This window comes from Lagopus muta, chromosome 15, assembly GCF_023343835.1.
Source record: "Lagopus muta isolate bLagMut1 chromosome 15, bLagMut1 primary, whole genome shotgun sequence".
NCBI classification, from domain to species: Eukaryota; Metazoa; Chordata; class Aves; order Galliformes; family Phasianidae; genus Lagopus; species Lagopus muta.
In genome coordinates, this window is record NC_064447.1 from 9171158 (window position 1) to 9197799 (window position 26642).

General features: G+C 53.6%; 3 protein-coding genes across 4 annotated transcripts; 2 read left to right on the forward strand and 1 right to left on the reverse strand.

Annotated features, from left to right (window-relative positions):
- The first annotated feature begins 490 nt into the window (after positions 1-490).
- Positions 491-7795, forward strand: RPL3L (ribosomal protein L3 like). The gene is made up of 10 exons (XM_048962376.1): positions 491-554; positions 1434-1626; positions 2216-2384; positions 3226-3361; positions 3982-4168; positions 4742-4902; positions 5160-5261; positions 5551-5646; positions 6139-6258; positions 7668-7795. Exons 1-10 carry the CDS (start codon positions 552-554, stop codon positions 7713-7715), a joined length of 1215 nt encoding a protein of 404 aa, XP_048818333.1. The 5' UTR covers positions 491-551; the 3' UTR covers positions 7716-7795.
- Positions 7796-7944: 149 nt separating this feature from the next.
- On the reverse strand, positions 7945-13652 carry LOC125700980 (testis-expressed protein 2-like). Of its 2 annotated transcripts, none has more exons than XM_048962373.1 (12): positions 13542-13652; positions 12013-12869; positions 11739-11939; positions 11364-11667; positions 10878-11095; positions 10546-10692; positions 10334-10433; positions 10048-10180; positions 9804-9941; positions 9465-9677; positions 8997-9117; positions 7945-8895 (listed from the first exon to the last, which is right to left on the reverse strand). In XM_048962373.1, exons 2-12 carry the CDS (start codon positions 12856-12858, stop codon positions 8770-8772), a joined length of 2547 nt encoding a protein of 848 aa, XP_048818330.1. In that variant the 5' UTR covers positions 12859-12869; positions 13542-13652; the 3' UTR covers positions 7945-8769. The 2 variants fall into 2 exon arrangements, with proteins under 2 accessions (XP_048818330.1, XP_048818329.1); XM_048962372.1 differs by having other exon boundaries at positions 12013-12872.
- Positions 13653-16538: 2886 nt separating this feature from the next.
- Positions 16539-18903, forward strand: MSRB1 (methionine sulfoxide reductase B1). Its single transcript, XM_048962381.1, has 4 exons — positions 16539-16666; positions 16883-17025; positions 17128-17242; positions 17802-18903. Exons 1-4 carry the CDS (start codon positions 16612-16614, stop codon positions 17831-17833), a joined length of 345 nt encoding a protein of 114 aa, XP_048818338.1. The 5' UTR covers positions 16539-16611; the 3' UTR covers positions 17834-18903.
- The last annotated feature ends 7739 nt before the right edge of the window (positions 18904-26642 follow it).

The following is a 26642-nucleotide window of genomic DNA, read 5'->3' on the forward strand; positions in this document are numbered from 1 at the left end:
TGCCAATGCCCGACTGCTTTTTCAGAGGGCTGTTTCCTAATTTCCTACCTGAACCTCTCCTGGTGCAGCGTGTGGCCGTCACCTCTCATCCTGTCACTGTTACCTGAGAGCAGAAGCTGACCTGCACCTTACCACAGCTTTTCACTCTGCTCTGTGTGCCTGCTGGCTCAATCTCTACCCCAGGAAGAATCACAGCCTTTATTCCTGGCCTGATGTAGGACTTCTTAATCTGCCCCTACCCAGAGTTTGGCCACTGGCTGTGCCCCTTGAAGGAGCTCCCACAGTTTGGCTGTGCTGTGTGCAGTTGTGAAGAAGCTATTGTGATTGGTGCCATTCATGATGGACTTGAGGAGGGAAAGCCGTAAACTGAGACACCAGCAGTTGACCTTTACCACATCCCAACTGTTAGGGTAAAGCTGGCAGCTTTGCTAAGTGTGAAATGAATATCGCATCCAATGAAGCTAGTGGCTAAATTTGTGTCTTAAGTATTAAACAGGAGGGGCACATAGCGATAGCCTCTTCCTGCTGCTGACTTGAGCTGAAGACGTCCCATGGTTTGTAAAGCTCGGCACTGCTGCCTTTTGGATTGCATGGAAAGGGGCAGTGAGCAGGGCTAGGTTATTGGCTAAATTAGTGCAGCTGAAGTGGGGTGGACCTGACATAACTCCACTTGGGTTGGAAAAAAGGCTTGATGGAAGGTGCAGCCAGGTTCTGTAACTGGAACAGGTAACTGTAACTGTAACAAGGAAGGAGTTGTAGTGGGCATAGATCTAACTCCTCGGTTCTTGGGCTGGCCCCTAGTTCCCCTGCCTTGAAGCCAATACCATAAGAATTTGTCAATGTCTCTCTAAAACGCTGTTGCTTTTCTCTGCCTGACACAACCTGACTAGGGATTGGGGTTTGTATATTTAGCTCTGCTAATTTGGATTCGGATTACATATTTAACCTGCACGTGTTCTTATTACTGATTCCTTTGGGCATCCTTTCTGGTTTCTTCTGATTGTTAGCTGTGCTTGCTTGGTGCCATTTGCCTTGATGACATAGCATTGAATGTGGCCCTGTGAAGTCTGAGCAGGCCCTTTTTGATGATTCTAAAAATAAAAATTGCAGTTAACATCACAGTATAGCAGACCTATTAAATAACATATTTCTCCTTGAAATTGTTGAAGCAGAAAGGAAAAAGATTGTTTTCAGTTAGTCTGCGCCATTTTTCCAGAAATGTACTAAATTCTTTGATGTGTGTGGTAGAACCTTAAACAAAAGCCCCTGCCATTACAAATTCTCTCATGCTGGAAATAAGAAAAAGCCCAGAATCCTTCCAGTATTCACTGGTGTTAAAAGGGATATTTCCTCTTGTACTTCGGGCTCAGTCCTTTGAGTATCTTCTGGGACCCAAGGATGAGTCTGATGTTTTTTGTTTCTCCTTTCTACAGTCCCACCGCAAATTCTCCGCTCCTAGGCATGGCCACTTGGGCTTCCTTCCTCACAAGAGAAGCCGTCGCCACCGCGGGAAGGTGAAGACATGGCCTAAGGATGACCCCAGCAAACCAATCCATCTGACGGCTTTCATGGGCTACAAAGCTGGCATGACACACACCCTGCGGGAGGTGCACAGGCCTGGACTCAGTAAGGATTGGCTAAAGGAGGAGATCTTATCCAGGAGGAAAGAGGGGGAACAGGCTTGTTGTTGGGAAAGGCTGCTCATGGAAATGGGTGGTGGAGCATGTATCTTCTTGGCTGTGTCCTGTAATGCTGTCCAGATATTTGATAGCCAAAGGCCATCACATGACCTGTAAGTCATGTGTAAGCTATGTAAGCTGAGTCTGGGGATTTCCGGGAAGTCCCCACCCTGGTTTGTTGGTTGGTGGTTTGTTGGATCCTGGTGGCAGAAGCACCCTGACAAATGCTGGGCACTGTGAAACATTCGTGGGGAATTTTAAATGTTAACCCATGGGATGACTGTGAGATTGGAGCCAAACTCCAGCATGCAGAAGATGGGTTAAAGTGTGCTGAGCCATAAAATCTATCCGCTTGGGTGCCTGAAGGTGAAACTGCGTGGCTCTCCAGCAGGACTTGTGGATGTGGGAAGAGATGGAAGATCTAGCAGTGAGAGTGTGACCTTGCCTCCAGCATACTGTTTGCTTAGTGGGCCAGACACATAGACCACTAAGGCTCCCAGGCAAGAATCTGATCTCTTCCTTTTGCTATCTTGCAGGGATCTCCAAGAGGGAAGAGGTGGAGGCTGTGACCATCATTGAGACCCCACCAATGGTGGTGGTGGGAGTTGTGGGATACATAGATACACCAAAGGGCTTGAGGAATTTCAAGACTGTTTTTGCTGAGCACATCAGTGATGAGTGCAGACGACGTTTCTATAAGAACTGGTACGTGCTTCCCTGGGTGGAGTGTCACTGGGGTCTCTTGCAGGCTCTCTGTGTTGCCTACATGTTGCAGACAGCTCAGCTACTAGCAGCTGGCTCTGAGGTGGAATGAATTTAGTCATGCACAGAGATACTGCAAAGAGCTTGATGCTGGGAATCAGCATATGCATATGTAAATTTATTCTAATAGTTGAACCGAGTTAGTGCTTTCTGCAGTATCTTACACACTGCATGCTGCAGGTCCATTTTAATTAGTGTAGCTTGGGCCCATCTATTCCTCATTAAACTGAGATGTTCGAGCTGGGCAGCAAGTGAAGATGGGAGGAAAAACAGATTTTTCAGGAGGAATATTGATGCAGAATGTGCCCCTTGGCCCTTGTAAACAGTAACAGCCTAAATCCCACACCAACAGAGAGGAAAATGGAAACACGAATTTCATAACCATGGGAATCGTGTCTCCTGCAGAAGCGCGTGTTGGCCGTCAGATCCACCCACCACATGCTTCCAATGCTTGTTGAAGGCTGTGTTCTTTCTCCACTTAACTCTGATTCTGTGCTTGTATTTTAATGGCACTGAGCCAGTCAGTAGGAGACAACTGGATTCTTCATGCAGAAAGGTCTGAATTAGCAGTCCTTTTTGCAACTCGTTATTCGTTTTCATCTTCCCACCTCAGAGCCCTCTCTCATGAGCCTGGCAGCCAGGGATGATTCAGGTACCCGTGGGTACTCTATGCCTTCAGGAAGGTGCATGGACCTTCTGTCCCCCGTGCTGTTTAGTTTGCAAGGCACAGTGAAGAATCAATTCATGTTGAGCTCTTGGTAGATGTTAAATGTTTCTGTCGTAGGCACAAGAGCAAGAAGAAGGCTTTCACCAAGTACTGCAAAAAATGGCAGGATGAGGACGGCAAGAAGCAGCTGGAGAAAGACTTTGCGGCTATGAAAAAGTACTGCAAGGTCATTCGTGTCATCATGCACACACAGGTCAGGGTCTTCCTCAGCTTGAGAGAGTGGTTAGGGCTGGGGGGTTGGCACAGGGGTTGTCATGATGGGGTCAGGGGAGACAGCCTGTGAAAGCAGATGAAAGGCTGTGGGGAAGAGCATATGGACAGCGGGAGATGCTGGCTGCCCTTTCCAGCCACCTCCTGACACCAGTCCTGTCCATCTGAGCGGGCTCAGCAGGGCTCCCTGCCTGTATATCGACACAGGCTGAGCCCTGTGTCAGCAAGAGACCTCGGGCCCCATGATCACCTCAAATTAGCAACTGGTGTCGAGTGTTGGGAAAAAATAACCCACAGGCAAACACAATTTTGCCAGATGCAGATTGCTGGCTATACAAGGCCCATTTTTGTGCTGATCCCTGGAGTTAGCAACTGCATTGGAGCCTGTGGCAGAGCTAAGCTGGCTTAACTTCACTTGTGGCTGATGCAGACAGGGAGGGACACTGGCTGTCATAAAAGAAGTTGACATTGTGGTGGGGAGGGGTGATAGGAAGCTGTCTCTGCTCACTCCTTTCCTTTCACTAGTAGTGGGTGTTGTGGCCCTGCCTGCGTGTTCACTGGGTGTGGGGCAGCATTTTGCCCTAATGCACTGTCTTAACACAGATGAAGCTGCTTCCACTAAGGCAAAAGAAAGCCCACGTGATGGAGATTCAGCTGAATGGTGGGACAGTGGCTGAGAAGATTGATTGGGTCCGTGAGAGGTTGGAGAAGCAGATCTCTGTGCACAGCGTCTTCAGCCAGAACGAGATGATTGATGTCATTGGTGTGACCAAGGGGCACGGAATGAAAGGTATAAAGTGGGAGGACCCTTGTCAGGGCTTGGCTTTGTCCTTCTCACCTTATGCTGCCCATAAGGTAATGCTGGGGGAGAAGAGTGTGAGCCACGCTGAAAACCCACCAACTTATTGTACAGGGAGTAGCAAAGAGCCTGTGTATTTCAACCACAGTGTGCATTCCCACTGTAGCAGAGTTTGGTTTCCTTTATGTCAGCGTTGGCTATGTTGTCTGCCATGCCCAGAGTCCTCCCTGAAGGCCTGGAGGTGTTGTGAGGATGTAAAGGCACTGCACTTCTCGTGAAAGCCCCACGTTTGTGAAGATGTGTTTTTTTCTGTGTGTGTGGATATGCTCAGCAGGAACATCGCAGTCTGATCTGATCCATTGAAAGTGAGAACAGTTCTGTGCTCTGGCCCCTCACTGTGGTGACAGCTCTTGGTCTCCTTCCAGCACGGTGCCTTCTGCGAACTTCAGAAGAACAACAAAACTTTCTCCTCGCTTCACATTCCCTCCCAGCACTCAGACACCAGCCCTGAATCTCCCCTACCCCCCCAGTGTTCTCATTACCCCTGTCCGGTCACACTTGCAGGGGTGACAAGCCGTTGGCACTCCAAGAAGCTCCCCAGGAAGACACACAAGGGCTTGCGCAAAGTTGCCTGCATTGGAGCCTGGCACCCAGCCCGGGTCGGCTACTCTGTTGCTCGTGCTGGCCAGAAGGGCTACCACCACCGCACAGAGCTCAACAAGAAGGTATGGCCCAGCTCTGCACCTCCCTTCCATGCTGTCACCATCCTTCTTTGCACAATGGCCTCAGTTCCCCCACAGCTTCTTTTGTGTTACTCTAGAGATGTGCAGGGCTCTCATTCTGCATCTCTCTTCTTGCTCGTTTCATGCTCACAAGGTGCACCACAGAGCACATCTCAGTGATAATCATGTTTGTTGTTTCTGTGGCATCCATCAGTGTGAGGACACTAAAATCACCGTTGCCATTTCCTTCCTTTTCTCAGATTTTCCGCATTGGCCATGGGATCCACGTGGAAGATGGCAAAGTGGTGAAGAACAATGCCTCAACAAACTATGATGTCACAGAGAAGAGCATTACACCTCTGGTAAGGGGTAACAGGGCTGAAACTGGCCCTTGTTGTAGGAGTCCGAGTTAGAAAAGTAATTCTTTGGCAGGACACAGCTGCATAGGAAATGATTTGAATTCCACTGAAGGAAATACAGTCAGTGTGGCTGAAATGCTCTGGTGACACTGGGTGGCTGTTCTGAAGTGTGTACAGTTCAGACAGCTTGAAGGTCTGTCAGTTTTTCCTCTATTAGAAAACGTCACCAGCTTGTCATGTTCCAATCCAGTCCTCCTGCCTGCCTGCCAACCCTCTTTGTCTCTTCCTCCAGGGTGGCTTTCCTCACTATGGGGAGGTCAACAATGACTTCCTGATGCTGAAGGGCTGTGTCGTGGGCCCAAAGAAGCGTGTGCTCACTCTGAGGAAGGTGAGAGCGCAGCCGGTGCTGGGGAGGGACTGGCTGTAGCTGTCTACTAACAGATGTACAACGTGAATGAAGCCCGTGAATGCTGGGCAGTGAGACTGGTTGAGCTCTTGATGCTGTGTGCAGAGAGCATGTGGCACATGAGCATGGTGCTCAGTGAGACCATTTGCAGAGTGCTAACTATGGCAGTGTGCACCCGAATGCAGATGTACCTTTGGGGGTGTGGCTGGGGGAGTTGCAAGTGGAAACCTTGGCCATAAACAGATGGTGAGGAAATGAAATGCAAAGCAAAGAGCAGGCTTGTTTCAGAGCTGCTCTGCAAGCAAAGGTATCACCTGCCATCTGAGCACCAGGATGTTCCTCTGGAAAAGTAGATTTCATGGAGCCAATTGCCTGATGGATGCACTGAGAACACCTGAGCACTGCCTTCATCAGAGCAGACATCCAGATTTTCTGTAAAGATAAGCCTGCTGCACTGTGACTTTTCTCTTTCAGTCCCTTCTGGTGCATACGCGCCGCCGAGCTCACGAAGCCATTGAACTCAAATTCATTGATACCACTTCCAAGTTTGGCCACGGCTGCTTTCAGACAGCTCAGGAGAAGCGTGCATTTATGGTGAGTTACATTCTGCACCAGCTCCAGCTGCTGGGCTGTGCTTACAGCTGGGACTGACTCCAGCCAAGCATCTGCTTCTAGACACAATAACAGCCAACTGAGTGATCAGGACCGTCTTACATAAAAGACAAACATGAATTCAATTCACACAGCAGATATTGTGCTAAGGAAGAACATGATGATCATATGAGTGATCCAAGACAATGCAACTAGCAAATAATATACCATATGGCCAACCAGTTTCCATTCACCATGGGATGTTTTAAACAAGCAGTTAACTTGGCAAGCACTGTATTGGACATATGGTCCCTTTCACTCATAATTGTGAACTTCTTTGATTTGTTTGGAATGATTTAAAACTTTAATGTTCTTAAGAGGAAAAGGTTGGGTCAAATTCAGCCACAAATTTGTGATTTTTCTATCAGGAAGCTTTCAGAAAGGCCTAGCAGTATGTTTTTCTTAAATCCAGGGCAAAATAAATTCAAAACAAACGTAGCTTCTTGAATAGTTTTGCAGCCTACACCAGGCTGGTGCCTATGTCTGAATACAAAATAGAGGAAGTGTTTAGTGAGCTAGGCCTGCAGTTAGCAGAAAAGAGAAAAAACTGCTGCATAACAGGCAGAAATAAACTGTGTCTGGATGTGGTCTGCCAGCCAGAAATCCTACAGGAAGCTAGCTAAGCCTCCTTAGCCCTGGGCAGGGGGATTGGTTATGCGGTGTCTTAGCAGAGCTCTTTTAGATGTTAAGCCATTTTCCTTTAGCTCAGCATCAGGAGCTTGTTCTGCAGTGAGAATGTTCTGCTCTTGTTGTCACTGCAAGTCCTGCATAGCTGTGACATGGAGCTCAGAGACAGGGAATGGTTTTACCTGTTTGTGGGTGGTTTATTTGCCATTTTCTACTGTGGGGTGAGAGGTTTCCCCATGAATAATATGGTAAAACTTCACATTTTACTAGAAGTAATATGGCACAAAAGCAATTCTTGCAAACTGCTCCTATGGGACTTCTCTGATCCAAGAAAACACCATTTATTTGCTGATGGAAACCCCTCAGCCTCACTGAGTTGGCTGATGAGATTCTGTGCCCTCAGCTGTGGGAAGCCTTACCTTCAGGCTCATACTGGGTGGCTCCAAGCAGGTCATTGCCACTTGCTGGCAATGTGTAGTTCAGATAAACACTTTGTGCAAGACCATGATGTTTTGCTTGTGATTCCTGCAGGGCTAGCAAGGCCCCAAGATTCGCTGGTGAATGGCATCACAGGGCCACCAGATGGGAAACAGAGGCCAGCAACAGCCTAGCACAGCAGAAAGGGGCCAAAGCTGCAGTAGTGCTCCACACAGCTCATACACAGCCTTGAAAACCATGTTTGTGTGCTGCTAACACTTAGACCTCTCCTCACTGCTCTCTTGTAGGGCCCTCAGAAAAAACACCTGGTGAAAGTGAAGCCAGAAGAGCTGTAAGGGATGAGATATACAAGGCTTCCTAATTGGACAAACTTCAATAAAGGGTCTACAAGCTGTGCCTGCTGCCTGTCTTCCTTCTGGAGGAGTGTCTTGCTGTGTACACTGCTTCCTATGGGCAGCAGTGTGTCCTCAAGCACCTCAGCCACTGGAGATGGTAGAAGTAGCACTCAGGACAGGTTCTCATGGAGAGGGACTATCTGGGAAGCCAAGTGTCTACTCTGTCCCTCTGGATCCTCCCTTTCCATGGCCCAATGAATTTCTTCACTGGCATGTATTCACTTAAACCACGGTGAAGGAATCCCCTTGTTTTCCAGAGCAGAGCAGGGGCCAGCAGGAAGCAGAAGGCTTCCCTTCTGACTGCCTATGCCCAGCCTCACTGACTGTCTGTCCCCTTGCCATCTCCTGCATGCACACACACATACACATGTGCTCTTCTTGTTGAGCATGAGCCACATGCTTCTCTCTGCACAAGACCCCTGGGCCCATCTGGCTCCCTCAGCAGCCCCAGGATTTCACGTACAATGACATGGCTGATAGGTAAGACTGGCCAGTGATGGATTTATTCAGATTTTGGATTAGTTTCTCACCCGTTTTCCTTGCAGCCCAGCTGCCAATGGGAGGGTGTGATGAGTCTTGGAGTTGTGGTGCCTTGGATCGAAGGTGATCGTGACTCATTGAGTGCAGAACCTATCTGGGTGTCCTGCACCCTCTTTGGGAATCAGACAGTGGAAACTACGGCCCTCTGCTGCTCTGGAGCTGTCCACTTGGTTAGGAGGAATCCTGAGATGCTGGTGGGAGGTGTGTGAAGTTCTTGGGTGTCCAGCAAACCCCTTCCCCTGGGTCTGCTTTGTCTCTGAATTTTTTTTTGCAGTATTTAAGGAGCAGGCTCATCTACAAAGTGCAGGATGCTGAGAATGAGATGAACTGAGATGCTCAAGTCCCATGGCATAATACTGGATGCCATCAGTGGCCAGGCCTCAGCTTGGTGATGTGTCCCAGTGAGGTCCCTGAGCCTTTTGCAGTGTCTCTACCCTTCCCATAGGGCTGCACTTCAGAGTCTCTTTTCTCCCCTGGCTGGAATGTCCCTGGGCAGCTCCCCAGTGAGTGGCTGAGGATTCAGGCCAGAATGCATTATAGGAATGATGAGATCATCCATGTTTGGCATCACCAAAATTTTCTGTAAAGAGGAATCCAGAATAACAAGAAATTGATTTTGAGTACCACAACTGGCAGGGTTTGCTCAGCCCTTTAGTGAACCCAGCCCTTAAGGTCAGGCACCTGAAATTCATGCTGCAGCTTCTTCTCAATCCACTCAGTGACATGTACGAATGTTACCTCCCTCTCACCCAGCTTTGGGCACACCTTCAGCTCCAGCTGGGGTGGAACTCGGAAGCTGTACCTGTGAGGGGAGAGGATGGAGGCAGAAAGCATCATGTCCCATACACATGGCACAGCCCACATGACCAGCTTGCCAGAGGCCTCACTGCTGGATTCTGGGGACCTGTGTCCCAGGAGGAGGTGGCCAGATTGTGGTAGGAGGGGTACATCCCAAAATTGCATTTTTGCATCTCCTCCCACGTGGAGACCAGGAAGGTCTGAGGGTCCTTTTGGGAGAGCAGCCCTGGCTTGCTGGGACCCTAGATGAACCCACATCCCAGCCCTGGTTTCTTGACCAAGCTACAGGGAGATGGGAAGATGGCAGGAGGATGCACATGGAGCCCACCCAGAAGGAAGGAGAGCTGGTACCAGACACGGTCAGTTGGTGGCGGTGGCACATTCACAGCCAAGGTGCCTGCCAGCTCCTGCACCTCCACCATCAGCAGCAGTGGTGTGTTGGAAACTTCCTCGATCTTCTTTTTGATGAACTCATTTTCCGTTGCCTTCTGGAAGTACTTGGACTTGGCAATCTTATCCACAAAGCGCAGGATCTTCCGGCCCGTGCTGTTGCTGCTGACATGGCTGAGACGAGGGGACCCGCAGGATGAGACCCCTCAGAGACACAAGTCCCTTTCCAGGGGTCACCATGAGGTGGTGGGGTGCCCTCCTGTACCCCGCAGCGTCTCAATCCCAGAATTTCCCCCTCACCCTTCAGTGCCTGGTGGCGGGACTCGCTCTCCTGGGGTTCCAGCAGGCTCTGCGGTGACAATGTCCTCTTCATCAGAGGAGCCAGCACTGGATGACTCTGCATCACTGTCTGCCAGCAGGATGAGCCGAGGCTTGGTCCTGTGAGTCCATGGCTGCATCAGTGCAATGCCATGGGAACAGCACCCTCTCACCTCGCTCAGGTGGAAGGATGTGGGTGAAACCCAGCCCTGTAAGGTCACCTTACCCTTCTCCGCTTGGCTCCACCTGGCTACTGTCCTCTGCAGCTCCCTCCTTCCCCAGCTTGCAGAGGTTCATCTTTGTCTCAAGGGTCATCTGCAATGAGCCGCTGTAGGTGACCTCCATGTCCACCCAGAGACCTGCCAACAAGAGAGGGATTGAGCCCCCATCCATGCCACAGTGACTGCTCATGTGCTTGCTAAAGCCTCCCTGCTTGGGATCCAGTCTGGCACCTTGGTAATAGCCACCATGGAGCCAGCCCTGCTGTTCCTGCTGCTCTGCGGGGTTCTTACCTCGCTCATTGATGGTGGGCTTGGAAGCACTGAGGATGGAAGGAATGGATGTGCCCATGTCCAGCTCTGTCAGTTTCAGCTCATTCATAAAATATGGGAGCTAAAGGAGGGGAACCACATGGGGATGGTCACCACAGCCTGGCACCCACCAAGAAGATAGGACAGGGTTCCTGTGGGTGCTGCAATCTCCTGTGCCGATTCCTGCTTCTCACCTTGATCTTGCTCAGCTTTTTCTGGATCTTGCTGGACACCTGCTCGGCCCAGTAACGCTCCCGGAGGAAGTCCCAGAAGATGCGCCCTACCAGTGCATTCACCCAGGCCACACAGCCCTCACTGCACCCAGCTGTGTCTTCACTGAGCTGTGAGTGGGAAGAAGCCACGAGTGCCTGGAGTCAGTTGGGACCCCATGGGCTGGGGCCCTGCACTGCAGCTTAGCTGCTCCAACCATGGTTTTGAGAAGGAGATGAACACCAAGGCTGGGAGACAGTACTGCATGTGGTTCATCAGCTCTGCTCAGTGCTTGCATCCAACTCTGGGTTCTCACCTTGGTGGCTGCGGGGCTGCCCAGTGTGCTGTGAGGGGGGCTCTGCTCTGGGCTGCTCCCCGTTTCTGCCGGCACAAATTGGGCCATGTAGGTGCTGTAATCCAGAAAAATCTTCTGCTGAAAGATTCCGGCCAGCTCCTTGGATCTGATGGCAGAGGGGATGTCCTCAGTGCTCCCACTAATGCTGCTGGCACCACTCTGTGCAGCCGGTTCTTTGCCTGGGGACACAGGAACATGTGCAAGGCTGGCTGCAGCGAGAGGTGATGCGTGCAGGATGACGTGCCATGATGCATATGCAGCGATGTGCTGCATGGCTGCCGTGCACACACACCTTATGCTGCAGAAAGGGAATCTTGCAGGCTGGAGGACTCTGCATAGGTGAGCCCTGTTTCTGCTTCTCCTTCTCCCTCCCCATTCACCGGTGCCTATCCAGAGCCCATCCTCCCAGCACATGGTTCCGGATCCCTCCCAGAGGTCACATCTCACCTGGCCTGCCTTCACCATGGCTGCTGCTGGGGGTCCCACGGCAGGCTCGCAGAAGATGATGATACCACTCCTCCTTCTCCCTTCCTGTCCTCCCAAAGAGGTACAGGCACCTTTCCCTGCAGTTCCCTGGGACGTCCTGGCCAGGTGCCTGCGGCTTCCTCGTCCCTTCTTCCCCTGGCTGCTCTGTGCCATGCTCATTGCTGCTCCTGTGCTCTGTGTCTGTCTGCTCCGGGAAGAGGATGCAGATGGGGTACTTCTTGTTCCATAGTCGCTTTCGGGCCAAGCCGGGGGGGCAGAGGGAGACCTGCAACATCAAGAGGAGCCATGAGGCACTGCGTGCTCCCTGAGAGGGGACAATCCCAGCTCCCAGAGCACCTTGGCACCACTCATATCGTAGCAGCGATGGCTGACGAAGGCAACATCGAGGATCTCCTCTGCGAAGGTGGCCTGGCGTGGGATGTTGCTTTTGGGGTAGGACAGCTTGAGGGTGGCCCCATCCAGCGTGGCCAGCACCGAGTGTGTGAGTGATGGGTGGTACAGCTCGGGGTCGTAGGTGTGCAGCTGGTTCAGCCAGCCCTGCGGGGACAGAGCCGGCCGGCCGTGGGCTCCCCAGTCCACCCCACAATGCCTACTGCTGCCCTTTTCCTACCTGCAGGCTGTGGGCTCCCTGCAGGCTGTCTGGGAGCAGCTCGGGGCGCAGGCGCGGCAGCGGCGGTGGCTTCAGCAGGAGGAGCAGGACGGCGAGCAGGCCCAGCAGCAGGCCGCAGGTGAGGCCCAGGCAGAGGCCTGCAGCGTAGGGTGGCAGCGGCAGCACCAGGTAACTGTAGGTGAGCAGCGCGATGCAGGCCAAGGCCCGGCCCGGCACTGCGCCCCCAGGCAGGGCCGATGGCGGTGGCTGCTCCGGGGGCTCGGCCTTGCGCCGCGCCACCTCCACCACCTGGATGACATCCCCGTAGGAGCAGATCTCGTAGCGGCAGTTCAGGGTGGGTTCCCAGGGGCTCCAGTCCCGCGCTCGCTGCCCCCCATCCCCTCTGCCCCCCGATTCCCCTCGCCCTGGGCTGCCCCCTGCCTTTGCCTGGCCTGCAGGGCCGCTTTCCTCGGCCATCAGGCGACTCAGGCGGCTGAGGGGCTCCTGCACGGCCTCTGACAGCCGCCTCCTGGTGTCCTCCAGCCTGGCCTCCCGCAGCCGGAGCAGCGCGGTGCGGCTCTCCGACGGGGACACACTGGGGGAGGATGGAGCTGTGCGGGATTTGGACGGGCCCAGCCGCGATTGGGGGCCCCGTGGGACGTCAGCCAGGAGCATGGAGAGGGGCTTCGTGTCCCCCTCCGTGGGGAACAGGGTCACACTGCCCTCCCTGCCGCGGCCATTCTCCCTGGTGCTGGCGGGATGGGACTTTGTCCCGTCGATGTCCCTGTGTCGAGGAGAGCCCGGGGATGGTGCCAGGGCTGGAGAGGCCTCCGCCGCCACTGCAGCCTGGTCTGCCATCGCTCGCATCGCCGGCGGTGCTGCTGAGAGAAGAGCAGAGAGCAGCTCAGCTCGGTGCCACATCGAGACGCAGCACATCACTGCCAAACAACCCAAGGCTGCCATGATCTGGGTGCCTCTGGGCCTAATTTGGGATATGTCTTTGGGGACTGGGCTGCCACCGCCAGTGGGCTCATTGGGGTGCCTGACCTCCACCGCTGCCCCTCCCCTTGCAGCATCCCCACAACAGGAGCAGGGATGAGCCTGGGGCTGCCTCGTGCCTATGATCTGCTTCGTTGAGATCTTCAAAGCACTTTCCTACCATGAATTAATTACAGGCTGCATCGCAGCTGCCTCCAACTCCATTTATATAATCTCATGCTTCGTGGCTTTCACTTTGCTCCTCATTTACACGAGCCAACTGTTAACCCCAAATAATCATGTAGGATGCTCAAGGAGAGCACAATGCAGCTTCTGGAGCTAACAGCCCACGGGACCCAGTGCAAGATTCATCCCTGCTCTGCTCCATACTCCTGCAGGATCTGCCCAGTCCCAAGAGTGCTCTCCTTGTGTTAACTCTGCAAACCCAGCACCGGGTGGAGCCCTGTGTTCTGGGGCTGGTGCCATCCAGCCTGCAGCACCAGCCTGGTGGTTCGGTGCCACACTGCCCCCAGTGCCACCCACAGCCCTCCTCGGCCCTCAGCCATACCTACCAGAAATCCCCAATGCTCGGGGGAGCTGCCTGGCTGCTGCTCCCTGTGCCGGGTCAGGGGCACGCCAGCTCTGCTGTGGTTACCACCTCTCCAGAATTCCTGGGGTTTTAGAAAGCTTAAAAAAGAAAATGGAAAAGAAAATGACTGTTTCCTGAGAGACCATTAGCACAGTGGAAGACTGAGATAATAATAGCCTGTGTTTATATGGGAGTTTTCATCTGGCAGGGACGCCAAGTACAGCGGGGGCTATACACACTTGTGCAAATGCACACTGCAGTGCAGCCACCTCTGGGGTGCGGGGGAGGCCAGGACTGTGTGGAGCAGTGGGAATGGAACCTGCAGCTGCCAGGCTGGGCCACCAGCAGCCTGCAATGGTGATGCATGGGATGCCCTATCGAAGGAGCTTTGCTTGGAACATGCGCCACTGGACCATGGCTACAAAGGTCAGGAAGCCTCTCAGCCAGACCCATCCTTTCTGCTTCAGATGTAAGGCTGTGAGCCAATCTGGTGCAAAGAAACACGAGCTGCAACCTGTGCCTGCCTGGTGCCTTTGAGCATCTTCCCCCAAAATGCTTCCCTGACACACACAGTACTGAGCACTTCTGCTGTGCTTCACTGCTCAGCATTGACTCACACTAACAAATGACACCCACATCCTCCCAGGCGGGCCACTGCCAAAGTAATGTTTGCTTCTGTTGAAAAATCAAGGAGAGTTAATTGACAAATTAATTTCCAGCAGTCCTCTCCCATTAATGAGAGCTGTCGATGGCCACTCACTGGAGGAAGGCTGGCTCTGCTCACAGGCTGGTGGCAGAGCTCTGCCTCATCTCTGAGGCTTCTTTCAGCCAGCCAAACAAGTTGGAAATCCCTCCTCTAATTATCTTCACAATACACTGCTGCAGGAACCAAACCGCCGTGGCTATTAGCACTGTAACTGGAGAGCTCTCCACATTATCCCATGATTAAGGACTTCGATGGAAGTCACACTGCAGCCTAAGGACATCAATCTGACAAGTGCAGACTGCTTCTCGGCAAAAACGGAGAGCTTTGAGCACAGGCATGGATTCCCCTCCTGACAAGCCTCCAGTCAGCACAAGATGGGCTGGACAGGTGCTGCTCAACCAGAGACTTTCAGGCTTATGCTGTCTGGAAACCTGTGCCCAGAGGTTCGTGCAGTGCTTCAGTGTGTTTGGAGCCCTCTCTGCCCCTCCCTCTCGTTTGCTGTCAGTGAATTACAAAGGAGGCACCTTCCAAACCACACAGCAACACAGCGTCCTCGGATCCCCCAGCCCTGCCCCGTGCCTGCCACAAACCATCAATCCCTGGGGCTCGAGCGGAGCGTGCCTTTGCCTGAGACACACGTCTGACCTAATTTGAAACGGCAGCATCCAGAGGGCAGGAGTGCGGGGGTCTGCACATGATGGCCCCCCGGCTCTGCTCCTGACTGAGAGATGTGGCCATGTCCGTTGTCATTAAGAACCAGAGCCCATCGGAGTGCTTTGCTCCAGGCCTCCGGGCTCCTGCAGCAGCGGCTCCTCAGGACAGTCACCTGCACTTGTCCCAAAGGCCCTGGTGTTTTTGCTCTTGCAGCAAGCAAGTGTAATCTCAGCGAGAGCCCATGGACTGAATCATCCAATAATATTCAGACACAGCCAGCAGCTTGCAGTGCCAGGTATTTCAGAAGGAAAAGGAAGCGACGCACAGCTCATCGCCTCCCAGCGCCTGCAGTTCACCTTCACAGCAGAGCTGTTCCCTTGCAGCTCACCGGGCTGCTGCCACCACCTCCTCCCCTTGGAGCCCTGAGCTCAGAACGTCCCATACCGTCCCCCAGCGAGCCGTGCACTGCAAGGACGGTCCCCACAGAGTCTGGAGCTCTGCTGTGCCTTGCTGAAGTGGCAGGAAGGGCCACAACCCCTGTTGAGCCCGTGTCCCATAGCGACCCACAGCGACCCACAGCGACCCACAGCGACCCACAGCGACCCACAGCTTCTGTTCCCTGGTGCCGGCAGCCCGGCCCCGCACTGCTGCCCGTGCACCCCTCCGGCAGCACACAGGGCTCTCCACGGGTGCCTAACCTCTTTCCTCCTCACCCAACACGCCGTCCCCAGAGCTTCTCGCTGAGCCCCGAGCGATGAGCCCCAGGGGCTACGCAGCCTCCAGCACCGCTCCGCACTCCCGTACCTGGCTCGGACGGCAGCTCCGGGATGGGTCGGTCCCGGTGCTGAGGAAGGACGAGCGGTGCTGGTGCTGCCCTGGAGAACTGTGCCGGGGGAAAGGGCCGGTGTGAGGCAGTCCCGGTGCTGGAGGATCCTGTGCCGATGAAGAAGAACCGGTGCCGGTTTCGAAGGGCTAATGCCGATGCTGGGCAGAGAAGATCGAGGCCGGAGCCGGTGCTGGAGGTGAGCGGTCGGACCTGCTCCTGGTCTCGGTGTGGCGCCTGGATAGACAGTGCAGGGCTGCGGCTCGCCCCCTTCAGCCGCGGTGCCGGGAGCATCTGCAGGACCCCGCTCCGCCCCGCCGAGCTCCGCCCCGGGGCCGGTCCCGCACGACTCCTTCGGCTCAGCTGCCCCCGGGGCTGTGGGGAAAGAAGCGGGAGGGGAGAACGGGGGCCACCAGCTCCGAGTCCGCCCGGGAGCCGGTCCCGATGCTGCCGCGGGCTAATTAACGGCAGCAGCCGATCCCTCTCCGTATCCCTTCCTGATCCTGCAGGAGCTAATCCTCCTCTCCATCCCTGCCTAATCCTGCATGAGCCGCCCGTTCCCGGCTGCGGCTGCTCGGCAGTAGCCCCGCCGTTAGGGGCTCAGGAGCTGCGCGTCGACCCCACGTGGCACACGGACACAGGGACACGGGGCTCACAGCTCCCAGAAACGCCAACACCGGCGGAAGGAACGCTGCCACCGTGGGCTGTAGGGGAAGCGGCGGGGGGAACCTCGGCGTTGCGGGACACCCGGGGCTCCGCGGCGGCTGCGTCACGGCGCCATCTGGCGGCCGCGGGGCCGTGCCGGTACCGGGGGCGGTGCGGGTACCGGGGGCGGTACCGGGGCGGAGCCGGGCGGCGGCGGATGCAGCCATGTCGTTCTGCTCGTTTTTCGGAGGCGAAGTGTTCAAGGACCACTTCGAGCCGGGTGAGCGGGGCCGGGTGGTGGCGGGGAACCGCGTGTAGGGATGGCGGATTCCGGACCGCAGAGCCCCGCTCGCTGCCGGCTCTCCGGGATCGGCAGTTGTCCGTGATGGCTAAAGTCCAACGCACGTGGGAGTCCCGTGGTGGCTGACGTGGCCGCCGGGCGGCTGGGAACGAGCGGGGATCCCCGCGGCTGACCTCCTCGTGCCATCCTCCCCAGGTGTGTATGTATGCGGCCGGTGCGGCTACGAGCTGTTCTCCAGCCGTTCCAAATACGAGCATTCATCCCCCTGGCCGGCCTTCACCGAGACCATCCACGAGGACAGCGTGTCTAAGCGCAAGGAGCGTCCGGGGGCCTTGAAGGTGCTGACTGTGAAACAGCTCCCCAAAAACCCCAAATCCTCTTTTCTTAACATCGTGTGTCTTTTTTCACTTGTTTTCTAAACCTTCTCTTTATATTGCCAGGTGTCTTGTGGCAAGTGTGGCAATGGGCTGGGCCACGAGTTCCTCAATGACGGCCCCAAGCGGGGGCAGTCCCGGTTCTGAATATTCAGCAGCTCGCTCAAATTCATCCCTAAAGGTGAGGGATGGGGTTTGGTGGTGCCTCCATCCATGCTGTTATTCTGGGGGGAGCTGCTGAAGCCTGGCCATGCTGTGGGGGGGATGCACTGCTCCCAGTCCTAAACAAATCCCAAACATCTCAACTTGGTCAGGCCCCATGGGGACCTTGCTCAGTTAAATGCAGGGTGATAGAAGTGGCTGTAGGTCCCCGTGTTTCAGAGGAACCTTGGTGCTGCAAAGCAGGACAAGAGGCTGCTGGAGGATGGGGCTTTGCTGTGTCCTTCCAAGCAGCAGTCACATGTAGGTGTGGTTATTGCCTCTGCTTTGTGCATAGGGAGGAAGTGCAGGGAGGACAGTGCTTCCTTCCTGTATCGTCATTCTGCTTCTTGGTTCCCTGGTATCAGAAAAAGTAAAACAATTTTGGAGGCTGCCTCTGTGTTCAGGGCAGAACCCAGCTGTGCCATGCTGTTCTGTATGTAGGACTGCAATGCTGTGCATGGCAAAGTAACTGCATAAAATGGGCGGGGGCTCTGGAGCCAGGAACACAGGCACTGATTTCTTTCTTTCTCTTCTTTTAGGAAAATCAGACAAAGACCTACAGGAGAAGTAAGTGAGCTGCTCTACATGACCGTTGTGAGGAGCCGTTCTCACAGCTGCGATGTATGGGAGCAGGGACTGTGATGGAGCCCCTGGTTTCCCAGTCTGCTTTCCTGCTCCAAGTCACCTCGGTCCTGGATGCTGGGAGGGAGCTGGGGGTGGGGAGAGGGGCAGCTGAGCTGCACATGCTGGCAGGGCTTGTTTGGCACAAATTGTGCTGAAGGCTGCAGCTCCTGCCCTTTCCCCCTCCCCAGCCATCCCTCCTCCCAGACAACCCTTCCTCTGCCCATGCAAGCAGTGCGTGCTGGGACTGTCACCATCACGGCCAAGAAGGGCTGGCTGTGACCCATCACCGCTGCCACCCGGAGCTGCTCTGCTGCCATCTCCTGCTGGATTAGCTGGGATCAGAATCTGGGTTAATCTCTGGTGCTATTCTGGGCTGGGATCATGGTATGAATTGTCCTCTGTAAATCCTCCTGGGATGCGAGGGCGGTGATGTTTTATGATCCTGCTGGATGGCAGCCAGGCGTTTAGCCCTTTGCCATCTTGCACGTAGCAGAGGCGGTTCTGGATTCACTGTGACCTTGGGGCTTGGTTCTGGCCTCCCACTGTGTGTGTCACTGTGCTGTAACCCCAGTGATGTTAACGGTTCCCCCTGCTGCAGGGAGGCCAGAAGCAGCCCGCTGATTGCACCTCACACTACTCAGGCTTTACGAATCACGTTTGCATTCTCTCTGCGCTCAAAAGGGCTCTGGCACTGATTTCTCCTTAATTCAGGGCCTGATTCGTGGCCTTCCCTCACCATCCTGCTTTGTTCACTGCCCAGAAACCAAATCCTCCTCTTTGACATCAGCATAGAAGGATTTTTGAACACAGCAACCCTTTGTCTGACCTTTGGGTCTGGCATTGCATCTGTGGTCAATGCATGTTATGGTTCGGCTGCACTCAGGGCACTTCAGAGGCTTTTCTCTGCATTCATTTCATCTCTTCAAACCCCTCTGGCACTGAGAAGTGCACTGTGCCAGCTTGTCACTGCTGGCCTGGTACCTCCAAATACTGATAATAAACCACTGATTCACTGTATCAGAGAAATAGTTTTTTTCCTTTCTTCTAAAAATCATTTCTGCTGGCACTGTGGTGCTGGGGGGTCCACCCTGGGGCACTTCTCTGCAGGTTTTCTTGGTGGTTGAAGTACAGTGAAGGTCTGCAGGAGGCAGGACCTTTGCAAGGCATTGCTACATGCGTCCATTCTGTGTTCCCAAAGTCCTGGCCAGCGACCTAGCAACAGATTTCCTCTATGTCTCTGGATCTCCAGACCTGAGCTGTGAGGGGCAGCCATGGAGCAGCACAGCACCCAGCATTGGGGCTCTGCAACCTGAATGGTCTGGAGTTGGTGGGAGCTTTATTATCTTTACCCTGGCTTTTGCTGTCTGAAAACGGAGATGCTGATGCTTTAGAGGTCTGTGGGCTTTGCTGGGGTCGCAGTTTAATTGGAAAGATTTTCTTGTTCTTTAAATTGTATTTTAGCTCAACTGCAGCTTGGTTTAGGCTGTTTCACGGCATGTTCTCAGTGAGCTCCCCAGCTTCTGGCTGAGGCTGGTTCTCTGGGCTTTGCATCCCCACAGTGCTGCCTTTGTCCCCAACTGTCCTGGGCTGGATTCAGCCTCTGATGGCTGTTACTGACTGCTAATCAGCTTCCTGCTGATTGATTCCCTGATCTGCTGCTTCAACTCTGGCCTGGTGACCTCAATCGAGATCCAGAGGCTGGAGGGGGGATTGTCCCCATCCTCATCCCCAGCCCCGTCTCCATCGCTGTCCCCAGCCTGCTTCCCCCGCCCCACCAGTTGGATTTGGGGTATCGGAGCGGACAGCAAGGACATCCCGCATCGCCCCCGGCGCCGCTTGCAGTGCGCGGCCGCAGACACAGGAGGGTGCCAGCGCCGTTCCCAGCCCCGAGCAAAGCTGCAGCCTCCCGCGGTTCCTCATCGGCTGTCCTCAGCAAAGGGACAGGGGCCTCGGGGAGTGGATTTTCCCCTTGATTTTCCCAATGGAAAAACCACCCCGAGGCGACAAAATCCGGGATGCTCCAGCGGGGCTGAGCGGCTCTGCCGAAATTCCTTCAGAGCCTCTGATGCCCGCGGAGGTTGGGGCAGGGCTGCAGCAGGTGGTGCTGCGGTGAAAGATGCGGCCCCTGTGCCCCCCCAGCACCTCTGACCCCCTCCCCTCCATCCTCCTCTGTCCCACGGTGATGGGCTGCACTCAGCGGTCCTTTCCCCGCCATTAATCCTCGTTTTAGTGTTACACTAATGACAATTCTTCCCTTAATGAGAAGGTTTTGCTTAGTTGGGCAAAAGAGGCCCCAGATTGGCGACGTGGGTTTAATGCCATCAAGGGCTCCGAAGACAGAAATTGAATTACGTTAGCAGGCCTACGTAAACTTCCCCGCTTGTTTAAAAGATCATTCATTTCCTCCCCCGTAGCCTCCAGCTGACCTCTATTTTGAATTTTTTAATTTTTTTTTTTATTTGCATGGCCTCTTTGACCCCCCTTGGCACGGCTCCAGCGGTGGAAAGGCGAACGGCCGGAGCCCGGCGAGCCTCAGATTAATTCTCCTAATAAAGCCGACAAGCCCTATAGAAATTACGTTAGGCGAGGAAAAAGAAAATGACATGCAGGCATTAGGAAGCTCTAATTACCGTTATTCCTTCGAGCCAGTCGGCTGGGCGGGGAGCCCTCTGCCTGCCAAGGGTTTCTTTTACTGTGCACCCTCCGTTTTGTTTTGGTTTGAGTGGAGGGCTCAGAGGGGAGCGCACCTGTAGAGCACATCCACCAACAGCCGGAGAAAATTAAGGGCTTATTTCCCTCCATTCACTGATCATAGGTCTATCTCAATGCCTCCACCCTGCAGCCACCTCTCGCTATCACTGCTCTGTTCCACAGAGTTTCCTCCATCCCAGGGAACCTTCCCAAGCCAAATGTGGAGAAATTCATTCGCAGTTTGCGGTGCGTGTTAATTAGGGAGTTAATGACTGGAACAAGTCAGAGCAGGTCTGAGCTTGCTAGAAAAATGTTTAGCCCAAGGAAAATTGAATTTTTTTTCTTCCCTGGATGCTGAGATCTGATTTTTTAAGGCAATTAGTGAGGGTTTATTTGTTAATCAGTCATACTTACATGCTTGCTCTGGGGTCTTATCTCTTGCTCCCAAGTGCACATCGCTTCTAATCATAATCTCCTTTTCTGATGTGTGAAATGCCTGTCCCTGGGATGCTGCTGGGCCTGAGGGTGTTGGAGCTGCACTCATGCTGCCTCATCCTGTGCCTCTTCCTGTGCTATTTCCCTGTGGAGCACCCAAAGAGCTGAGGGCTCCATCTGCCTCTCAAGCACATCCTGGTTTCTTCAGATGCCTTTCCCTGCTTGGGTCTCCCAGAGCCTGGGACGAAGCACCTCTGGTGTGGAGAAGCAAGAGCACGGTGGGCACCCCATGGCCTAGCATGGAGCTGCCCGAAAGCAGGACTTTTGGAACGAGATGATCTCTAAATCCCTTCCAACCCAACCATTCCATGATTCTATGATCCTTAAGATTCCTCCAAGCCCAACAATTCCACGGTTCAGTGATCTTTAAGGTTCTTACCAACCCAAACCATTCTACAGTTCTGTGATCTTTAAGGTTTCTCCCAACCAAAGCCATTCTGTGATTCTATGAAAGGTGCTGTTGCAGTGCTGCAGGGGGATCTCACTGCAACCCCCTTTGGTGCAGGGTCTAACATAGCCCCACTGCTGCTTTCAGCAGCAGATCCCACACCCCCAAAATTACATTGGTCCACTGAGAAATGTAACTTTTGCTTAAAAATGTGAAGAGAGCCATTCGTGCTCACACAGTTCTGCAGGGTACATTGGCCATCGATGGCCCTGGGGACCACAGGGACACTGCAGACACAGCAGGACAGCAGTGCTGGTGTCCCATGGGCCGCACAGGGCTTTTAGGTGCTGCACTGCACTGTCTGCAGTAATGATTTGTTGCTTGTAAAACCACCGTGATTAACAGTTTAGCCTCCTAGTTTCATGTCTTATCATGTTTCATCTCTCACGAAAGACATTTACAGTCTATTTTCAACTTCAAAGCAAATGCTTCTTGCGTGAGCATTAAGGAAGGCAAATATTTAAGCAGAACCTGTATGGTATTAGCGTCTCTTGATGTTCCCAGCTGAGTGAGGATTGATGGCTGCCCGAAGAGGCAGGTTTTTCCTATTGTTTTATGCACCAGTGATTAATATTTCATGTTCCCACTGTTATATATTTGCTGGCTGGCACTGACCAACCCTGACAGTGCTTTCTTCATGTCTTATGAGTCTAGCTTTTATGCAGTGCGATGTAGGAAGTGTGACTCTTGGCAAAGCCCTGTGGTCTTATTGAAGCCTCCTGCACAAGTTTTCCAAATTGTGTTCATCTTGATGGCATAAGGGAATACCATGTCTCCCTTCCCCCAGATACCTCTGTCCTATCGCTTTGTTTTGCTCTACCCCTGTCCTTTTTGCTACCCCATCTTTTAGGGTCTCACTGTGGGATGGGGACAGCAGCGACCCTCCTTTAGGGGCTGTGTGCCACCTCTTCCTGGTAGGGACATTGGAGATGGTACCAGGGCACAGGGATGGCACTGGGGCATGGCTGCCTGTACCTGTGTCACCCCACAGGTTTCATGGTTAAAACCTTGTCAGAGCAGGAGGAAAATAGCCCAAGACCAAATTCCTCTGCTTTGAACCCGATGACACACTGCCGTGCATTCGTCTGAATGCAAAACATATTAAGCCCAGGAACTGCAAGGGACGGCTCTGCTTATCATCCAGCTTGGAGTTCATATAATTCAATTAGGATGAACAGTAAATATAGCTCGTTTTAATTTAGATGGAGGGCTTGCTTCGGCTCTATCCTTTAATTTCAGGAGAAGGGAAGCAGTGGGAGGACTGCCAAGAATTTTTGCCAAACCCACAGCGGCTCCAGGGCTGCGGGTGCAGAGGCCACCTCTGAGTGGGCACCCTCATGGGGGGAGGAACCCCACCAAGCACCAAGACTGCAAAGCTGCCGCAGTGTTAGGTGCAAAACCAAGGCTGGAAAGCCATAGGGAGGAAAGAGTGGTGCAGTCTGCTGGAAGAGGAAGTGATCAGCTCAGGAGAGAGCTGCAGACACGCAACTTTGGGACCGCGTGGCATCCTTAGGAGATGATTTCAAATGCGTGCATCTTGTCTGCATCGTGGTCTATCTTTGTTCCCCTCTGATGTCTTGAGGCTGAGATGGTATTTTATGTCCCTGCTCGTGCCTGCCAGCAGCATGACAGCGCTGTTGGAAATTAACTTCTCTGTGCTTCAAGCATCTCGCAGGCATGAAATCAAAGTGAGGGATCAAACCCATTAATCTCCGATTAATTTAAGCTGTTGATTCTGGTGGGCCAAGCACTTGGGCTTGGGTGGGGGACAGAATGCTCAGGGTGTGCTCAGCAACATCCCTGTCCATCTGTCTATAGGCACTCCATGCAAAATTTGGGCAAAACTGACTTTTTGCCACAGACTCATCTGCCTGAATGAGATAACCCCAGCTGTGGTACTTCTCATCTGCCTGCCCCAGAAAATCACAGAACCGTAGGATCAAGCCAAACTCCAACCCTGTGCCTCCGACCCATCTGCAGTGGGTGCCATCAGGTGGGTTTAGGTGAACACTTCTGCCTGTAAGTAGGTGAAATGGGGGGAAATAATAAGAAGCTGCAATTTGCCAATACATGCTGCAGGGCGAGACGGGTCGTGTCTTCAATTACAGCTGCTCACGTGTGTGAGCCACCAAAATATGCAAGGTATTCGTTTAATTTCTCCATCTGAGGCCAGCACAGTATCTTGATGCTTATCAAAACAGAGCTTTGGATGTATGCTCTGGGGAGGAAACTTACTCCCACAGACAGCCCACGTCAAGCTGAGACACCACTTAAATCTTCAAAACAGGGCCCATACTGAACACTGATGTGCGCTGCTCCCGGTTGGAGCAGATTGCTGTTATGGGGTATCAAGCAGAATCTGAGTTTCTCCTCCATGTGTCGGTGGGCCTCGAGGGATTCCTTACTCCTCTCCCCTGACCAGGGCAGTGCCATGGGAGCTGCAGCCCTGAGCTCAGCCTCTGCCGTGCTGCAGGCACACATCCCCAAGGATACACAGCCCACAGGGAAGGCTCAGAGACTGCAAAGCCATAAAGCAGTCTGTAAAATTAGTGGCTAATTAGTGGTGACCCACTGCAGGATACCGCTGTAGCGTGGCTCCCCAGGCTGAGGCGTTTGCTTGTAGCCCAGAGCTATGTGGTAATTGCAAAATTAGGGCAAAACAAGTGATTTGTTGCTACAAATGAGGGGAACAAACAGAACAGGGATGGACCTCCATCAGAGCTCTTGCAAGGCTGGATTCTGCCTCTGTCTGCCTCTCAGTTCGCAGCTCTGGTCTGCGGGAAGGGACATGGCTGTGCCTTATCCCTGGACAGAGAATGCTCTGCCTCTTCCACGGGTTTGCAGAAGGGTTTGGGTGCTCTGCTCCCAGCATGCAGGAATGGAGAACAGATGGGAGCAGCGATGCACAGTGTGGTCCTCTGACACCAAACCTATTGTCCCCTGCTGCCACAGCCCATAGATGCTCTTGCAGCCTCTGTGCTGGTGAAAACAGTTGGATATTGGTTGCATTTTTGTTGCATATTTGTTGGACATTGGTTGTTGGTGGATTTGGAAGGTCGGTGTAGGCAGCCCCAAGCTGGGCAGCCATTGAGGCAAGCTGAACCGAGCACTGCAAAGCATTTGCCATAGAATCTGAAGAATTTGGAGTGAAACCCCCAAAGAAATTAAGCACAGATGGGTTGCAGGGGGAAAAAAGGAGCCTGAATTCCTTCACCACTGCTTGTCCCCTATGCAGGACAGAGCTGGCTTCACAGCTGGGCAGGCTCTATGCCGAGAACATTGGCTCCTGTGGCATCCCATCCTACAGGATTCCATCCCACAGGATCTCATCCTACAATTTCTCATCTGTGGGTTCCAATCTTGCAGGCTCCCATCCCACACCCACACATGGTCTCACCCCCAAAGCACCAGCCCTTGGAAGCAGCAAAGTGCAGAGGACACACGTGACAACAAGGAACCTTTCTTGTTCAATTAACAGCACTGGAAAAAGAGGCCCTCAGGCACAGCTGAAGGATGATACAAGGAGTGTCAGCAGCTCCAGCCCCACACCAACATTTCTGATCCATAATTGCTGGGTTTTGGGACTTTCTGCTTGGGCTGCATCTATGTGCTACCTCCAGCGCTTCAGAAAGTTCAAATGCAACACACTCAATGCTGCTGATTGCATTAATGGGTAGAAACGAGGTATAATTGTTCCTCTGTGCAAAATCCATCAGCAGAACGGCAGCAGCTCGAGCTGCGGGTGGGCACGATCTGATCCCCAACTGCAGCGGGAAGGAAAGCTGCAGGGCTGCTCCCAACGGGCAGAGAACGGGTCATGCCATGGGGTGTTTTTTCCTCTCCGAAGGTGCTGTGGATAATTGCTGTTTGTAGGGCTAATTGCACAGCGGCGCGTTCGATGCGTTCCCATATGCAGAGCGGCATTAAACGACATCCAGATGAAGCGAGCTCTGGCGCAGGGCCGGGCCGGACGAAGGAGGCGTGCACACGGATGTGGCCCTCCAGATGCAAGCAATAAGGCCAACGGATCTTGATTTCATCTGTCAAGTAATTGGGCTGGAAGTCTGTGCATGCTAATGACTCCACATCAAGCGGCTCGGGGCTCAGATGTGACCCATCCCGCTCCCTGGGGAGCACGGGCGGCTGCAGCCCGCGGTGGTCGTGATGAATATCCCCCAGATGTTATCCCATCGGGTGAGTGAGCCCCACATGGATGTTGTTAATAATACCAAAGATCTGAGGTTAAAAAGGACCGGGGGGCATCCACATGGGCTCCCGTGGGCTGTGGGGAGGGTGAGAGGGGCCCACACTGAGGTGCCCACAGGTCCTGCTGAGCCTGAAAGGGTCAATGCTGCTCCTGCGGGTGCTATAGGTCATGCCTCAGGATTTGGGGATCACTGAGGGTCTGCCCACCTGTAGCCTCCAAATTTCATCCATCTCCTGTGTAGGGCATGGAGGGGGGATTCTGCAGAGCGGCTTTGGAGGCAGCCCCTTCTCCTTGCCTGGCCAGAGACCATCCCAATGGCACATTAGGTTGGATGTCACAGCTCTGCGATGCCTTGGAGCCAGCTGCAGTGCTGAGTGGGATGATGGCACTGCTTACATCACTCTGGGATCATATGGTTGGTACTGGAGTGGAGCAGAGACCTCACCCAGCTCAGCATCCCTTGGCCAGATGTGATGCAGCACAAGGAAGTGCTGCTTCCACCATTGGGCAGCACCTGTCTCCTCCTGGAACTGATGCAGGGACTCAGCTCCTGGCTCAGGGAGCAAGGTGTGGGATGGATGGTGTGATGCTAAACCCATTGCCAGCCATCTCAGATTTTATACACTCGTTTTTGATCATTGTCTACCCTGCTCTGTGGACACCTGGGATGCTCTCCACCTCCTTCCAACATGAGCTCTCCTGTTATTCAGCCAAAGATTTGGGGCCTACCATGGGATGCTGGTGGGTACCATTTGCCTGCAAGGAATGATGTGGTTCCAGCAGTCTCATGCTCCCCTCAGAGCCACTCACTCTGAGCAGCCTCAGGTTACTGCAGCTCCGGGCCTGGCTCCATCTCTCCCAGACGTACCAGGGCTGGCTGAGCTGCCTGAAAGATGCTGTCATCAGCCCAGCTCC

Coding starts and splice junctions, on each gene's coding strand:
- RPL3L (XM_048962376.1), top strand. Junction 4,903..5,159: donor GCACAGAGCTCAACAAGAAG/GTATGGCCCAGC, acceptor TCCTTTTCTCAG/ATTTTCCGCATTGGCCATGG. Junction 5,262..5,550: donor AGAAGAGCATTACACCTCTG/GTAAGGGGTAAC, acceptor CTCTTCCTCCAG/GGTGGCTTTCCTCACTATGG.
- LOC125700980 (XM_048962373.1), bottom strand. CDS start 12,858: ATGCGAGCGATGGCAGACCAGGCTGCAGTGGCGGCGGAGGCCTCTCCA. Junction 10,693..10,877: donor GCAGCCCCGCAGCCACCAAG/GTGAGAACCCAG, acceptor TCCCACTCACAG/CTCAGTGAAGACACAGCTGG. Junction 9,942..10,047: donor GTGGAGCCAAGCGGAGAAGG/GTAAGGTGACCT, acceptor ATGGACTCACAG/GACCAAGCCTCGGCTCATCC.